This window comes from Myzus persicae, unplaced genomic scaffold (assembly GCF_001856785.1).
Source record: "Myzus persicae strain clone G006 unplaced genomic scaffold, MPER_G0061.0, whole genome shotgun sequence".
In the NCBI taxonomy this organism is placed as follows: domain Eukaryota; kingdom Metazoa; phylum Arthropoda; class Insecta; order Hemiptera; family Aphididae; genus Myzus; species Myzus persicae.
Window position 1 is genome coordinate 550,435 of NW_019104333.1, and position 19,578 is coordinate 570,012.

The window sequence follows — 19,578 nt, forward strand, 5'->3', positions numbered from 1 at the left end:
AAGCCTACTTATAATCATTTTGATATCGATTGAGATAACTATATTCATAAAGAGTGATTCTTTCAATTTTTAATATTGGGATAACAATCATTAACCCAGAAAGTATCAACACTTTTAATAATGTTTTGAATTTAATACAAACCAATATTTTTGGTAAAAACATTATATTTATTTTTTAGTATTGTTTAAGTTACTAAGTAGCGGTGTGGAGTGACAGCCGACAAAGGGGTAGGTAGGTCCCCGATGAAATGTCTGTCCACTTGGTAGGTAATTCACTCATTTAAACATTAAATATTATAACAAAACTAAGTACTAACTAACTATTTGTTCAATATAATTGCTATGTATCAAACTGAAAATTCTCAAAAAAATATTCTGCTTTAGAATCTGAAATTAAAAATGTATGCTGTCATTAAAATATTTCAAAAAACCATAATAATGATAAAAATAGTAAAGTAGTTGTATAATTTTTTTTCAAAAATGTTGTCTTGCAATACATAATATAGACACCATTCACAGTATAACTACGGTATCGTGTATATTATTACTTATTAAGCATAGAGGGGTGACTATTGAATAATACATAATAATACTCTATATAAGTATAAATATAAATGTGTGTGTATAAATTTATGTTGTAAAGTCAGTCTATAATCTATACAATATCATAATGCATAATATTATAAAACAAAATATTAATAATATAAATTCGAATATGTATTTTTAGTTCGATCACTAACTTACGTACATAATTATATAATAATATTATATCGTGATAGGCTGCACGTATTATGTATGAGGTATATACCCTATACATGGGTGTACATATTTTTGACGATTCTCGCACATTCCTCCGGCCAACTAAACTAAGTTCGACAAATATTATCAACGCGGTGGAATAAGATTATAATATAAGTACAATATAATATCGTTTAAAATATTTGAATGTACATATATATAATTATTGTATTTTATTAAATTATATTATTATAACTTGCGAAGGCCGATGCGTTTCGAATAGGAATAATATAATATATATATATATATATATATATATATATTATGGTGATACATATCAGCTGCTGCAGGTGTAGGTATTTGGGTGGATGAGTATAATTTCCTCCGTGGACTACACCGGTTCGAGCTTAAAGTGTTCGGCAATCTCCTTGAGCGTTTTATTTTCGGTTTCAGGCAGACGAAAGTAGAAGTACACGAGCCCAATGAGTCCCACGCCCCCGAACAGCACGAAGGTGTTGTAGAAGCCGATAAACCTCTCGAGGTCCATGTAGAACTTGGTCATGAAGAAGCTGAGGAAGAAATACACCGCGGAACATATGCTGCAACCCAGGTTTTTACTTCTGGAATAAAATAATGCAAAACACGCATTTGTTGAGTACATTGTAATGGTTCATCAATCTAAGGTTAGAGTCCGCCTGAAATAAGCTGGGAATTCGGAGTTTTTTGGTTTTACTGAAACTTCCAAATTCCTAATCACTTATGGCTTAAATGCTAACAATTACTATTTTAATATTATATACTATATCTGTCTTGATATGAAAGACAATTCAATTTCAGCCATTTCTTTACGAAAACATACCCATTTTGTCTATCTCACCCATACAATTAGAAGTGCGATGATAAATGTTTGAATTCGTTATAACATGAAGTTTACTTGAAATTGATCATCTACATTTTTTAAAATTATTCTCTAATTATTTTCCCCTCAAATTTAAATTTAAAATTAAAAAATCGTAAATTTTTTTAAACATTAATATGGTTTTAAAAATAAATTCAAATAAATGCGATGATCGATGTACAAGTGTGTAATATATTATTATTTTGTGCGTACTTCATCGGGAACACTTCGCTCATGAGGATCCATCCGATCGGCATTATGCCCAGCGACGAGGATAACGTTGATCCGAAGAACAGGGCCAATTTCACCCAGGACGTGTGCTCAGAGTTGACGTAGAACTGTCCGACGAAACCAATGAGTAAGTACGATATTGAACAGACGGTTATGGTCGACAGTACAAGGCATCTCTTGCCTAGCCGGTGCACCAACAGGATGGTGAACACGTTGCCGATGATGCTGAAGCCAGGGTATGCTGACTGTACCGGACCAAAAATAATAAATAGGTAATAGAAAAATAACATAGTTCAAATAATAATAAGAATAAAATAGTTATATGTCTAAGATTTTTGTAAAATGTGGAATTTGTGATAAAAGTAACTGTTAATTAGTATGATTACTGGACAAATTTAAACCACGGCTATTGTTTAATACTTAAATGAAAATTAACAGTGGCGAAGCTTCTTAGCCCATAGGAGATAATGAAACAATGCCTACCCACTTAGAATATGGACAAATAATTTGGTTTTATTATATTTAGATGAAATATATTTTTTTACAAATTATTTTGATGTACGAAGTAATAATTCCAGGCCATGTCTAATTTCCTACCTAGTAAAATGTTAGACACATGCCACATGAATGGTAATTTTAAGAAGATGCTAAACACCCACATGTAGTCTTGTTATATAAACGTACAATGTAGCAAATTTGTGTTCATCTGAATCCATTTTGTGTCGTAGTTTGAGTAATAAAATGAATAAAGTGATATTAGCCATTTGTCACATTTAACTGTATATATATTAGGTTATAGGTTGGCGATGACGGATCTAGGACATTTCGTAGGCTTTTATTGATATTTAAATTTTAAATTGAGTAATTTATCATGTGAAGTATTACAATTTTTAAATGCGCTTATAACTTGTTTTTAAATTTAAATATCAATAAAATCCTATGAGATTTCCTAGATAATATTTTCACCTTTAAGTTTGACAGCAGTTGAAAACATCCCTATATTATTTAAAATAACTATACTAAAAGAATTCTGCTGAACATAAATGTTGTATGTTTGTAACAAGGTGACCCATAGGTACTGATTTAACGTCTTCTTAACAGGGATGGAGATTAGGAATGGTATATGGACTAAATAGGTACACTCTTCTCCAGTTCTCTACTTATTTTTAGACTATTAATTATTTTGTCAGCTATACAATCTGGTTGTATAAATTGTATTTCATCTTTTTATTATTATTTGGTAATAATCATAACTAAGAAAAATATAATTAAAATCATTTTTAACCTATTAAACTAATATTATGTTAGGTACTTATACTCATGGGATGCGTAGGACATTTTTTTTATTTATGTGAAGGCGTGGACCAAAGTAGTTTGGGAAAATGGGAATGAACCACTTGTATGCAGGTGTAATATACGGCCGTATGGAATTACTTACTTATTACTTACCATTGCCCATGCAGGCTCTACTTTTGTTTTGAATGAACTGAAGACGTGCATCAGATACGGCGCATAAGGTACGCCGGACATGACGTTTGAGAAAAATATGTAGACCAACATGAGTTTGAGCGGATTCCACAGTCCCGGATGTGAAAAGCTACCCAGAGCCGAAGGTTTTTTTTTTGCTTCTTCTGCAAAAAACATTGACGAAATATTATTGTATTATATTCTGAAAACGTGCATAAGTGCATAAGTGAATTATTGGACTGAACAGAATACATTGAAAAAAAAATTAATTAAATTAAATTTTTAAATTTTTAAAATTCTACTTAGCTCTAGTTTAGACAATTTTGGGTTTAGGACACAAGTTGATGCATCAAAATGGCTTGAAAAAAATCGATGAACCCGAATATGATATTAAAATTACGGGTTGCCATTTAAAAAAATGTAAGTTTTATTGCGCATGCGCAAGATACAAGAGTTAAAAACATTGTAAGTCATAGAAATTTACAATCCATTAGTCTAGTTTAATGTCCCGCAAACAAAATTGAAAAATATTTACATGGTAATGAGTGGTAAAGTGGCCCCTGATTTTTGGGACACACGGTATATAATATGAGCAGATTACAATCGATATGGTCCTTATAAGAACAAAGGCCCAATTCCTACTTTCACTTTTTTCAAGAGACGAAGTAAGCATGTTTAGGTTTTTATTTTATTTATATCATGAATTCCAACAAAGATATTATTAATTTAAAATCCGCTAAGTATTCATATAATTTTTAAACTTAAATAACTTTTATTATATTAATTAAAGAAAAACCCTACAATACAAAAATGAATGCTTTATCATGCAAAATTTGATTCATCGACTATGACTGTAGCTTAAGTAGTCTATGATCATTCAAAACAATATATTGTATAGGTGTTTGGCCTCTTAATACTATTCAAAATCATTAATTAAAAATCATATTTTGTAGTTTAGAAAAAGTACAGGTATTATACGTATTTTTAAAACTACCAAATTGAGCTCATACACTTATATGAGACTTAAACTATTGGTGTTTCAATTATTTATTTATTATACTTCTCTAACCTAACGATCGAATTTGCTGATTTACATGTGTTATGTAACGCGTACAAGGATGATTTTATGCTGTCATAACTTAGACGTAGGACTAAATCGACACGGAATCGACCAATAATATGGTATTTACCCGATTTAGCTGATAGAGAAACGTATTGAACCATTTCCTGGAATTCTGTGGAGCATTTCTCTTCGCTCACATATCCCCGAAGCTTCATTAAGACCTTTCTCGCCTTGTCCGTTTTCCCTCTGGACAACAGCCACATCGGCGAGTCGGGAGTCTGCGAAAAGAAAAATAATGTACACCCCTCTGTTAATGTTATCAGTTGTCTATTTAAGTATAATCAGCTGTAGATACATATTATATACGATGAGATTCGAGTAATGGAAGACACTTGTGTTTCTCATATTAGAAGTGTTAAATTAATCCCTTATTGTAATTATTATTGTATTAGTTCAATGCCTCAATTTCCGTACTCCCCACAAACAAATTAAAAGCAGCAAAATTTGTGGAACTGTAATTTGGATTGTTACATAAAATGAAAACAGTGAAACAATAATGTATTATCGAATGTATTAAAAATGTGCTTTTTGCAGCAGGAGACGTATAGTGTAGAGTTTGTAATTGAAAAAAATATATTTTTGATAAGCTGGAATATAATTTTTGAAAAAAGAAGAGTTAGTAAAATATTGTCAACCAAATTTCGTTCTATCTCAAAGAATTTAAAAAAAAAAACTCGAAACCATAGCAGATGGGGAGGGAGGAACTGGTATTTTTTATGTGGACTATAGACGACGATAGTAGGTAACTCACCAGCGACAGTGTGACCATGTTGGCCAGGGGCACGGCCACAGTGATAATCAACGACCGTCTCCAGCTCTCGGTGATGGCGTATGTGGTGGAGACGAAAAAGAATCCAACGAAGTAGAACACGTTCAAGGCAGACGTCAACGAGCCCCGGAGCTTAGGCTCACACACCTCACCACTGTACGATATGCTCAGGCCGGTGGCAAAACCCGTGCTCAAGCCCATCAGCATCGAGCACGAGTACAGAGTGGACACCGTGATCGGGAAAAGGACCACGACCAGCACGGACGATAGCTGAATGAGATTGGTGAGCGCCATGCATGCACTGTGGCCAAGCCGTGCCTGGACAAGCGACAAGAAAAGGCTGCCAATGGGTGGTGACAAGTACACCAGACTTCCTGTGGCAATACATAATAATAATAAACATAGTATAATATTGTAATATAGGCACAAAATATTATTATCATTGTAAGTACTTGTAGGCTGTAGCCTATAGGTACTGCAACTGCTACGAATTTTTCAGGTCAAAAGTTTTATGGCTGTTATTACCATACGTTACATTTATACGGTGTATTATATCAACGAAAATGACTTCATCTAAAAAACACTCACGCCCTGTAGAATAGTCAGATTTTATTAATTGCTTTTTATTTAAATGAAGAAAACTTTCTCAGGTCGGATTATAGCCCGAATTTTCATTTTATTTTAAATAGTGCTAGAAAAATACGTTTGAAAAAGAACAAATATTGAGCATTATTCAAATGCATATTTTGGCTTCTATAGAGTTATAATTTTGAAAATCGGACCTTGAATCGGCCCAAAAAATGTTCTCTTCTTTAAAATAAAAAAAAATTAAAGAAATCCGACTATTCTATAGAGCGTGAGAGTTTTTCCTGTAAGACATGTTTTTATACTAAAAAACGGACCAAATCAGATGCCTTTAAGATAAATTGTTTGAATATAATAGGTAATGTATTGGTTAATTAACCGTACTCTCACCCATTTTTCATTTGATATACTTATTCAAATTTTGATTTTAGGAATTTTGAAGTAAGTACTAAGTCCCTACTCCCTATACTTAATATATATTTTAAGTTACTTGGTTTTTTTTAGAACTTAAAAGAGTGTGCTACAACGATACAACATGCAAACTAGTAATATACTATATATACTATACATTTTTAAATAGGCAGTTGATTTTTTTTTTTATGGTATCAATTTTAATCAAAATTAGTACGATCATAATAGTCGCCTTTAGCCTAACCACTATATAATCCAAAGCTATTACTGTGGATCGAGATCGATAAATCATCATTTAAAAAAAAAAATGTAAAAGATGCTGACCACAGGTTCTTATTTGAATAAGGACAATTTAACTAACGATTAATAAGATAGCTATAAGTATTTTAAAACATGACAATTTTAAGTGGGTACACTTAAAAATTTTAAAAATGAAATTTGAACAGATTCATTATAAAAGGAGTGCACATACTTGGTTAACCACTCTGTATATACTATGCTGTATTTTTTTAAGACTACCTATATAGTATATATATTCTGCAACATTGGCCTTTATAACTTATTTTCGTTGTACATAAATTCAGCAAAAACTAATAGGTACTAATAAGTATGTACTTTCATGCCAAACTCCACTTGATATGATACTGACGAGCCACGAGAAAATATTGATACTTATAAAATTAATATTAATATATCAATTTTATTTTAAATCTTGGTCATATGGTTATCGTTTATACGTGTAACGTAAAAGGTTATAGTAGCAATTGATTGCTGTTGAATGGCTGATTTAAACATGTCAGACTATACCATATATTAATTATATATAATATAGCATCCATAAATACAAGTTCGGGGTAAAGTTCAGGTTATCATATCCAGCGTGTATAAATCGTTATGATTAGTACAAATAAAATTCTGATAACACGTTAAAATATTGAAAAGTTCGAAACGTCTAACACTGATGCTGTGACTTAGACTTGTGAATCTGTCTTAAGTATGCAAACTTATTATGCATAATAGCGTAGCAACGATATTGAAGCAGCATATATGACTATATTTGGAAATTTGGGTTATAGAGGCTTACGGGGGTTTAGCTCGCTCTAATGATTCACAGACCTAAAAATGTTCAACTAACATTATAATATAATGTACTTATAATATATTTTATTTTAATTTATTTTTCTTTTATTGATCCTGAGCCCGGCAACTGTGGTCATTAGCTATTAGTAGGTATTGTAGCTTTGTATTGATGGTTTGTAGGTTTTTGGTACGGTAGGGGGGAACACGTGTGTGTATATTTTATTGTATTTGAATTATAGGTAGGTATCGCAATGATTTGTTGTTTTAAAATTATTTAGGAATTTGATGTTTTGGTCTATTTTTGGAGTCTATAATTTTTATCATTGGTCGACTCGTTTCATTTTAGCAATACATAAAATATATCTTACATCTTATTTTATTTTTGGTTTTAGTTTAACAATACAATTTAAAATATCAACACATCTTTTTATCCGTTTTATAATACCTACATGTAATATAATATTTTAATATTATTAAGTGTCATTTTGAGCATAGGTTTTGACTAAAAAAATACTAATCTATAATTCAATAGGGACTTTGAACTGAACAATCAATATTGTTCTTTTTTTTAATACTTTATGGCTGCTGATTATATTTGAATTCAACAACAATTAGCACGTCTCGTAGCGTGACTAAAACGTGCACTGTTATCGATCATACAATATTATATCGTGTTAGTTTATTTAAAGCTACCATCTGCAATCTACAAAAAAAATAATTTCTATTAATGGTCTAAATTATTTTACCTATAAATATACCTATAACCTTGCGTTGTGCAATATACGAACACTCGTTTATCCAAAACTAATTTTTTAATTATCGACCTGTATCGACAACTATTAGAGGTATTTGATTAAGTTGCCATTCAAATATCAAATATCATGATATTATGACTGTTTTCGGAAAATAAACAATGTTTAATTACTAACTTTCTTAATTCCTTATGACTTGTTGTTGTGTGTTAGGTTTTAGTGGTACCGAAAAAAACTATTATTATCAATTATTATGTGGTAATATAATCAATTTTATTTATTATAAACATCTTAGAGTGGGGTTCGAAGATGCCTCTAACTCCTCTCAAATTACGCTGATGATGCACCTGAATCAACTAATGGACACTAGAGGAACAGTGGAACACTCATTCAGTACCTACACTTATAAAAGGGTTAAATCATATCTTAGATCGTTCATGAACGTCAGTTGCTGAAATTCTTTGACAAGGTATATTAAATATTGAAGCACAGTCAACAACATAATTAAATTATAACTGATCGAAAAAATCAAATTTAGTTTTGATATTTATTTGTATTATCTTCGAATAAAATATATTTATATTTATATTGATATAATATTTACTACTTGATAAATAATTTATATCAATTTTCAATATTTGACATTATTGTTAAAAATATATACATATAATTTCTTAAAAAAATATTTGATAATAATTTTACATAATTTTGCACCATGTAATAGATAAATTTAAATATTAAATTGCTTTAAACAGCAGAACCGTGCAAGGGAACCGGAGGCGAGAAGAAAATGTGTAAGTACTCAACAGCAAAATCCTAAATATGCTACATTGCCTTTGCGGCAGTGTCCATCGATAATATTTATGTATACCTTGGCTAAATAATTTTTATAGTGACGAAGTTTAAACTGACTGCGTAATAAATTTAATAGTGTTGACAGTTTATTGTAAATACCAAAATCATGAAAAGACTAAACCAAAATTTGTAAACGCAAGTACAAAAAAAAATATCAAACAACAATAATTATAATTTAAATACTTAAAACAAAATAAACATACTATACCACGTAGAATTGATAACAATTAAACATTTTCACTTAGTATTTTACTGATTTTTAAAATGGTATTTTGTCTAAAATTAAATTTTAAAAATGTAAACGTTGTAATATTTATAATTTATTATTGTTTGATCAATCAGACTCCAGAAATGTTTGTGTACATTTAACTGATGATAAAAACTTAATACATACAAATTTGCTGTATTAATGAAAATTATTAATTAATTTTATAATATTTCTGAAATGTACAATATGATGTAAGTAGTATTAGACCAATTTATTTTCAAATTGCAATTTTTACTTTAAAATACTTTTAACATCAATAATTTTCTGAAAAAACTTTATATTACAATTCTATACTACTCAATTTTCGTACAATAAACTACCTATCTATGCAAAATTTGCTTTGTAATATAGATTTTTAAGGATTCACTCGTCACACTGACACTCATGACACATTCATGTTAAATATGAAATATTGGTGTTTTTAGTCACAAAATTATTGAATTACGATTGCCCTGGTAACTGTGGAGATATTTTGGTATTTTCATGTACAGGGTGATTTATTAAGAATGCACCCTTCTATAACTCTATATTTTAAAATAATTTAATTCAAATTTTGATTTTTTTAAATCCTAAGTATAAAATATAACTACATAAGGACCATATTTCAAATATTTAAATTTTTGTATCAGATAAGGGGGGTTGGTGGCGAACAAGCTTATTTTATTTAAAAAGAGAACCATTATTTTTTTAACGAAAAAGGATTTTTTTTTAATGTTAACGTGACTAAATACAAATTCGCACTTAAGTAGTTTTGAGTTATTTTACTTGGTGTAATAAAGAAATTATTATATTAAGTCTATTTCTATCATAATATCATTTTCTATTATCATTTATCATCTATTAATAATTTCTAAATAATCACAAAACTAATTATGCATTATTCGCTATTCTATAATTATAATGATGTCTATCACTAATGATAAACAAATTGATTTTTTAAATTTTAATCTCAATTCTATTAATTCTTTCAATAGTTTTGTAAGACAAAATTTGTATTAGATTTATTTCTGTGATTTTTAATTATTAGAATTAAGTTCGTGGTTGTTTACTATTTTACAAATGTTTTTTATACTACATTTAATGTGCTAAATTATAATTATTAAATAATTGGGCTCTTACCCGTAAAAAAAAAAATAAAAAAATATAACATAAATAGGTATGAACAATATTATTGGATCTATGAAGAATAAAGTAATTAATACTATTCTATGAATATTTTATAATTTTTAAGAACAGTTTGGGAACCTACAGTAATTAGGTACGGATTAACCTTAGTTTTACTAACCTAATCTAACCTTAGTACTACAAATCTGACCCAACCTTGGTTTAATAACCTAGAAACTAATCGTCCAATTATTATTTTTAGTAAATGCATCAATATTAAAAAAAATCAGCTGCTTATAATTAACTGTAAAAAAGATTGGTACTCACAAAAAACGAAGTCTGTATCGTCACAGAACTACGTATTTGAAAATAAACTGACCTCAAATATGTTATGGCATATTAGTATACTATATTATAGTATATTCATTAATACTTACAAGTTCCAACAATCAACATTTTAATGAATGCATTATGAAAGGATTGAAGGAGAAGGGTTGGCATGTTATAAGTGAATCGCACTGTATAGAGCTATATAATTTGAACAGGCTCATTTTTTCATACTACAAATCCGTATTTATTTTGTTCGATTTTCCCATCCCACATCATTAAAAAGAGAAAAATTTAGTTTTAATGAATACCTACTAAAAGTGAATCTATATATAATTATGGCTCAAATATTAATTTAAATTTTTGGATAAAATATTAAAAAACTCAAAAATGCAGGAAAAAACAAGAATCTCCATCTCCATCTCTCAAATAACACCATCACTATATTATTACATAGGTACGTTATGAAAAAAAAATTCGATTTCTTTACAACTCTTAATTTTTTTAATTTAGTGTTGAAATGATATTAAACATTTAAACACCTAATGGAGATCGGCCGTTTGAGGATTCGCCGCTATGATACACATATCGCTCGTCACTCGTCAGTCACCGAACAGATTGTTAATTATATTATAATATATTCGTAAAATGTAATATTATTATTTAATAGTTTTTGTTACAATATTTTTGATAATTGACCTCGTTCAGAAATAATCCTATATAGTCCTAATATTCGATGTGCCTACTTAGGTATATAATAAATAATCGATGACACTTCTATGACAACTCACCGATCCATGATATCTGCTCTGGCGTTATGCCGGGCACGGTGTTGTCGCCTTTAGTTTGTAATGCCCCGATGATTATCGTCGGCATCATCACATCTATACCTTGCTGGACGTTCAAGAAATACGTTGTCGTCAACACCAAACACTGTTAATAACACAATTTAACACATCAAAAATAACAATTAACATGTTATATACATGCAATGTCGTTACAGAGTATGTAATTTGTTGCTCAGCATAATTTTAATGTGGGTAATGGGTATAGTATGATTATTTATTAGGACTCGGATGTTGTCGGTTTTATTTTTTTACTACTATGTATTGCTGAGTGAATTACAAATCCATATCACTCGAGAAAGAATTTAAAGTGTACTTGTACCATCTAATTAACTTTTCTACATTTATCAAAATGGTTGATGTATTCCATGCTATCAGTTTTTGATGGTAACTTTTTTGAGGTGATGATTTAAAAAAAAAATATGTCATCTATAATGTACCTAATACCTGTATAAAGTAATTAATAATGATGATTTTACTTGTACTAATGTGGATTTTATTCCGTAACCAAAGTCCACTCCTTGTTTCATTTGTATTTTCGTTACTCTGACACTGTAAGTAATAAAATTAATAATTAATTTTAAAAAATTCACATGGACTACTTATACAACATGAATTTATGTTATTCTAAAAAGCGTATATATACAGGTGATTTCCAAGTTTACCAAAAATGTATAACACATTGACATACAAATAATTTAGTACAAAAAATAAAAATCGTCTTATGCGATGTATGAACAACCAGACACAGACAAGATGATGGTTCGCCGTCCTCGTTTTGCATACTTGCACAGGTACCCAATGTATACGTTTCAGGACACTCATTCTACGATATTCTTCCTATTATTCAAAACTTCCTTAAATATTTCAACAGGCGGCTAATGGATACAAATCAAGTATCGATGTTAACTTTTAAACATCTACTTTTAAACTGGAGAATTCAGATTTTTGTCTCATTCCCTGTTCTATTTATTCATCATTATTAGTTAGGTATTCAGTACTTGAATTCCACAAAAATGAGTTTATTTCTTTGATCAGTTTTAAATTTGATTTCATACATTCGTTGTGAGTATACCTACTACGAACACTCAATTCTGTAATTATTTATTTATTTTGACTTATTCATGGGAAACTAATCACTACGTATCATGTAACATTATAAATTATAAATTAAAATTAAATTAATCATTATTATTACTTGAATAATGTGCTTTTATTCGTTTTTTACAAACACTATTATGAAAGGAGTATTATATGGGGTACACTGTTATGTAAAACTATGTAAACCTACAAGACAACATGATAAAACTGTATATTTACTGATCAAATTTTATCATTCTAACTACTTGCGAAAACAAGAAACTGTCTACTTACAAATCATTTAGTAAAATCATTCGGTCTAAATTATTTTATCCTGTTTGGTCCGGTCGCCGGAAGTGTACAAAACCCATACAATTATTTGTTTAATTTAAAACACCGAAACATTATAATATACACATATATATGGCAATGATATTTGTTGTATACATTAATAATTTAATTTTTTTCAGCAATTTCTTGAATGAAAAAATGTAATTATAATGACTTGATATACCTACAAACCATAAACTAAATTGCTTCAAATAAATTGGTCTTCCCAATCAGCTGCTTATCATTATCCGAACAAATTATGCACAACATTTGAAAACATTTTTTTACTTATCAAAATGTAAGATCCGAAGTTATGAAAAAGCATCTAAAATGCCCGAAACAAATAAAGATATAAGAATAGTAATTCATAGATATTGAACCAAATGCATGTTTTAGTTGAACATTAAAAATTAATGTTATAATATAAAGAGACACCATAAGATGGTGAAGAGTTTGACTAAATTTTACCTGTTCATAACTTAAATTTAGTAGTAAACAATGCACCTAAATAAGTAACGGAAATGAATTTTTCGTATATATCTTACAGACAGATTGTTTTTTTCTGGAAACACGATGGAATTAAGTTTAATCCATTGGAACATTTCATTTAAAATCGTTATCAAAAAATAATTTTTCCATTTAAAGGTTCTATAGTTATTTAGATAAAATATATTATGTATATAAATTCTAGTTTTGAAACTGATAAGTATAATATTATGTATTTCAAATTTTGATATTTAAACTGTTTTTTAATGTGCCGCATGCCTACAACTAGACAACAGTTATTCATACACTTATATCATCCACATAATGATATTACTGCACACTTGTTATACTGTCGCTTAGGAACGCATCGTAATATATGGTGAATGTATTCAATCGACTACGGTTCTACAAAATATGCAAAATATATAATCGAATCAACAGGTGTCGTTTGCGATAGCTGTTATTTGGTTGTTATATTTTTGAGCCTTACGTGAACTTATACATTTTCGTTTCAAGACCTAATCCCATATCAGATTAACTATCGATAAATAAAATATGTAGGTAGATATGATTTTTGTATTCGATTTCACATTGACGCGGGGGTATGGTGTGTTAGTGATTTAAATAATTATCAGTGTTGATATAGGTACGTTACAAGGAATTTGTAGTCTTTGACTAGGAAAAAATGCTTTTTGTCTTATATATTTATGAACCTTAATCAAACAAACACTTTGCACTGGTGTACCGGTTAATAAAAGTTATTGAAAAATGCACTATGATCAAAACAAGAGTTTGTGTTGAACCAAAAAAAAAATTGAATCAATGTCGAACTATGTGTAATGGTTGTGTGTTTTATTCAACTGACGGTATGAGAAATAAGTTTTATACTATTGTACACGAAACAAAATTTAAATGTTAATTTTAAAATTCCGTACTAGTAAATTATATTATACGTGCAACATAGTCAAATATGAGGATTTTAAAAAAAAACAGTAAGTCACTCTGCTGTACAGTATAGTTGTCGAGTGCACATCGTCATTGAGTAGGTCACAGTAAACGATATGGCTATAGTTTTTCGTTAAGTCAAGGGCGTTAGTTATTTTGTAGATCTACCAAATAATTAACAGGTCAAAATAAAATATTAACTGATCCAATATGTACGGACCAAATAACTAATAACTTTAGAAAAAATCACTCGTATGACAATTAATTATTTATTACGAGTTTTTTAATTGACCAGCTACTATCAAGAACCATCAAAATGTATTAATATTTTCTTGACATTTTAACGTTTGAGTCACTGCATTGACTCAACAAACAAATTTTTATTTTGGTTTCAAATGACACATATAAAATATCTAAGACAAATTGCAACCAGAAATTAATGTTATAAAAATAAAATACGAATTCCCGTTTAAATTACGACGTAATGACGAAGCAGATATTCACTATTCGCTATTTAGTATTTAGTAACTTTTTCGAAGATTATTGTCAGCTAGTACCTACGAGATACTCGTCTTCATATTAAAATGTAAATAAATGTATAGGTTTATTTTATAAATTTAATATGAATTCCTGAAGGTTTTAATCGTGGACTGGTAAACCAATATCGAATAAACCACATCAACAAAAATACAAATTACTAAGTGTATGGGAAATAATAGATTTCATTTTCAAATAAGAAATATTTTTTTTTGAAAGTATAATAACAACGATAAACATTTTCAAATTAATGCATAAAACTGTAAAAAATTATAATAATTAATTATCTAACCGCAGCACGTAAACTCTAGTTTTTTTTAATAAATGTATGATTATATAGAATTTCTGTGTAAGCAGATAATTGCCAGTCAGTAGTCTATGAGGGCGGATCCCGTTTTGCTAAAATTATGCTATTATATGATTTCCGTTTCGCCCGGCCAAGTTTAGATAGAGAGGAACAACGGTATACAAAAATATATTTACTTAACACCCTAAAAACCCTTGTATTCTGGAATTTTGAACAAAAAATAAAGATTTTTCGTTAAAAAATTTTTTTGAAACAGCTGTTTCTAATTTATTTATAATGCAATTGCAATAATGTAATTTAATTTCAAACAAAGTAACTTACTGAGCTGGAAACTGTTATAAGGTATCGACTGGTGAATTCCAGAGAAGTGAATATTGTTCTTCGGGTTTTGTTTTCACGCGGTTATTGTGTAACGCCGCTGTGCAGTGTTCAACAAATCAAAGTTTACCATTTTATTATAACATTTTAAAACAACAAAATAATCAAAAATGTTTTACTATTAATAAGAATTACACATATTTTACATATTTCCTGAGCACACGTGCGCGATTAATAATAATTTGTACGAAATGCTACTGGATTGTGTTTCCGATATTTTACCGGTCAACGCGTCGGTCATTCAAATTATACTGCAACAGTTGTTGCGGTTCACCGCTGTAATTATAATATGTATTAAATAACTATTACTATCTAATAAGTATAATATTTGATACAGAGTATGGCACGAAGTTCCATTGATAAAGGTTTATAATGCAAACAAAAGGTCAACGCAAATGTTCGCTTCCATCCAGATAAAGTGAAAAAAGTAAACCTACCTGTACAGCAATTCTATAGTAGGGATATTAAAAATCGTGACTCATTTAATACTAATTACTTTAATACATTTTTGTAATTATAAATTGGCGATTTTTCTTTTTTGAGTTTCCACTAGGACGTACTTTGAACATTCCACGGAACCATGGATACCTTTATTATAATGATCACTAATTACCTTTGAAATTTAAGCATCAAATTGTTTCAAATCACAATAAATGCTGTTGTATCGCTCGCAAATATTTTTCAATTTCACAATAGCTTTAAGAAACTGAATTTGTAAGGGCTTGAAAAACTTGTAAATTGTAAATTATAATAACTGGAAAAAAATAGATTTTTAAAAAATTGTGGTTTTCTCAATACATATTTCAATATTATGTTTTAAAACGTTTTTATGCTGCATCATGTGATCAATTTGTTATGAAGTGATTTATTTCAATTTAATCTCCATTTTTATACTTAAACAATTATTGTACTACGCATTTCTTTTTTTGGACACATTTCGTGCTTATCTTAATAGCCTTAATAATATAGAATTTCTACTTTACCACATAATTATTTTTAGATTTTGAACGGAGTCATGAATCATGAATGTATTGATTTTACAATGATGTGTCTTTTTTGTCTAGAGACACTTTTTATAGAAAAGAAAATGATTAGATTTTCAACTACAGTAAAAAGTGAATCTAGTTGGCACTTTAAGGGGGTCAAAAATACAAAATTCTATTTCCTACTCATCACAATAATTACATATGAATTCAATGTTCTTTTTACACATTACAATAACAATTTCATCTTCTTTGTAAACATAAGTTTATTTTTTCATTATGGCTGGTAAGAATATCACAATTTAAAACAAAATGTAGTGCTTCTACCAAAGTTTATAATAAACTTGGTAAAAGTTTTTGACGTTCATAATACACCTGTAGGTCTATACATTAAAAATAGTGTGGGGTTTATCCCACAATAAATGTACAGCATTTTGTTATAGAATAAACCGATAAGGTTCGCAGTTTTTGTCCATCCACCTTTTTGGAGTCGAAATCATAAGTGTGGGGTTTTTGTATGCAACCATATAAATATTCCATAAAATATCCTTAGTAATATAGCCTAACAAAACATCTTCAAGATTTACAATTACATTCAAATTGAAACATATACATTAGAGTGACTTACTCTTATTCAAAGACGAGGTTCTACTGTGCAGCAGAGCGGTTACCTACTTTCCCCCTATTTTAATTTTGCTTTAATAGTCAACATGTAACAACTCCTATAGATATAATAAGTTTACATATATTTATCAAATTTAACTATAGATTTGCTTGAAATTATTAACTTTGGGTACATTTTTAACTTGGTCTATAAAAGTTTTAATTAGTTTTGTACTATAAAAAAACCTGCGAGTCGGGTTATTTTTCAATAGGCATTTCTTTAAAAGTTTCAAAAGTAGACAACTATTGAAACTTTTTTTATTAAGTCTATTTAACCACCAATCAGTAAACTCACCTCGTTTATAGTCATAACTCACCACTCATCATTATTAATTACAATGTTAGCTAGAGCCTAGAACAGAGATTTATGATATTATAATAATAATTGAATATTTGAATGATCTTTTTGCTATGAATTATATAAATTAAATTTGTTCACTTATTCACTTATTCACTTAATATTTATATTTTTTTATTTTTATTTATACGTAATTTTAATCTCTTCAAAAAAAATAGATTCGAATGTAAAACTATTTATAAAATAGTGTTCCACTTATGCTAGATATAAGATATCTAAATAGTCGCAAACAAGTTGACGCATTACTTTAAATGCAATTAAAATTAATAGGTATATTATATTTTATTAATATTATTGTACATAACGGATTTATTGTTCGATTGATTGTAATGTGCATTTTTATGGCAGGACGGTAGCTATTATATAAGACAATAAGACTTTGAATGGATTTTGTTATCGGTCTACCACTCCGTAATGTGATTCTAATCGTTCGAATTAATCACGATGCATTACAGCCAAGAAATTCGATCCAAATCTTAACAAGCTATAACAGCATAATAATATTATTATAATCGATTTGTTCAAGTTAATCAGATAACAATAATATAGTGTTATTTTATTGTTATTGCACTTAACTAAAATTAAATCTTTTGGCGTTGCTGTAGTTACAGTTTTCCATGATACTCCAACGATATTAATATTTTTACTCTGCCAATGCATTTTACATTTACAGACCAACCCTTATCCCTTTAGACGCTTGTCACCGGATTCATTGTATAACATAATATGATATTATAATACGTGTGCTAAATACACCTATATTTTCCAGGCTATGTTTTCTGGGGAAATAAATAATGTAACGTAACAATATAAATTCTATAAATAATAGAATATCTTGTAAGACAGAAAAAAAAACTAATCAAATTCAGAATGACGGATTGAGCATTGTCTGTATATGTACAGCGATATTTTATGAATTTGAAACCAGAAGGTTCGCACTCTATAATAGCAGTAAGTAGTAACTAGTAGGTACCTACTGAATACAGAGTGGTTTTCAAATAATAAGTTCAACTGATAATACTGTTTTAAAAATAAAAATGACGAACCAACAAATATGAGTTATTTTGTATATAGGTAGCAGCGAATTGTTGACATCGCATCTACGTAATTTGTTGTTTAATGTAAGAACATGATTTAATAATATTTTGATATCTGCTCCCTGCCTCATACGAAAAATGTTGAATAACGCAGTACTGCTAGAGTGGCCTGTTATTTTTTAATTCAAGGACTTAGGATTGGTTTGGAAAATTTAAAAAAACAAAAATAATATATAGCCCAACTAGCTCGAAGCGAGACGATTATCGCTTTCCGCTTTATTACATAAGTATTAACATAAATATAAGCTTTTAATATTATTTTAAACACCAGTGGTATTAAAACTTCACTATATACCTACGCAGAAAGACGAAATTTAAAATATAATGCTTTTCAATTTCCTCGGTAATTTCCAAATAAACCAAAAGAAACTACTGAAAAATATCTAAACGTTTATCAACTATATAATTATTAATAAATATAAGTAAATTATATCGCATCGGTAGACACTTATAAAAAATAAAACAAAATTAATATGTAAACAATGTTTAATCGAAAAAAATTACATATAGTCTTTATTGTTACATAATTACAGATTTATAATATTAATCAGTCACAGAATACACCATACACCACAGCAGTTACAATGAAAAATTTAAATTGAACAATCAGCATTTATAGTTAATTTACCATGATAGGTAAAATATGAGGCGATTGTTAATTATAAAGAATTCAGGTATCGGGATTCAGGAGTATATCTTTATACGATGCAACAAAAAGGATTCGAGGTTGCAACTTATGACCTTCCGCACCCACAAAATGTGAGATTTTTTTACAAATCCTTTTATTTTAGATAAAATTGGCATACAAAAGGTACAAAATATATGCAATGAAAATAAATAACAAATAACAATGTAAACAAATTATTGATTGTTCAAATGTATTGTATTATTTGTATTTTGATGGTTAAAAAAATGAAATGATTCAAATTTAAAATATTTAAGTAGTCAACCCTAAAAAAAC

At 28.8% G+C, this 19,578-nt stretch overlaps 1 protein-coding gene across 2 annotated transcripts; it reads right to left on the reverse strand.

Annotated features, from left to right (window-relative positions):
- Positions 1-695: 695 nt before the first annotated feature.
- On the reverse strand, positions 696-15,762 carry LOC111041251 (facilitated trehalose transporter Tret1-like). 2 transcript variants are annotated; one of them, XR_002605297.1, is made up of 9 exons: positions 15,460-15,762; positions 11,933-12,005; positions 11,400-11,541; positions 5,209-5,600; positions 4,525-4,675; positions 3,317-3,498; positions 1,850-2,112; positions 1,065-1,358; positions 696-1,030 (listed from the first exon to the last, which is right to left on the reverse strand). XR_002605297.1 is itself a non-coding variant. In XM_022325472.1 (8 exons), the coding sequence occupies exons 2-8, from the start codon at positions 11,981-11,983 to the stop codon at positions 1,130-1,132; spliced, it is 1,410 nt and encodes a 469-aa protein (XP_022181164.1). In that variant the 5' UTR covers positions 11,984-12,005; positions 15,460-15,762; the 3' UTR covers positions 696-1,129. The 2 variants fall into 2 exon arrangements, 1 of the variants encoding a protein (XP_022181164.1); XM_022325472.1 differs by having other exon boundaries at positions 696-1,358.
- Positions 15,763-19,578: the final 3,816 nt, after the last annotated feature.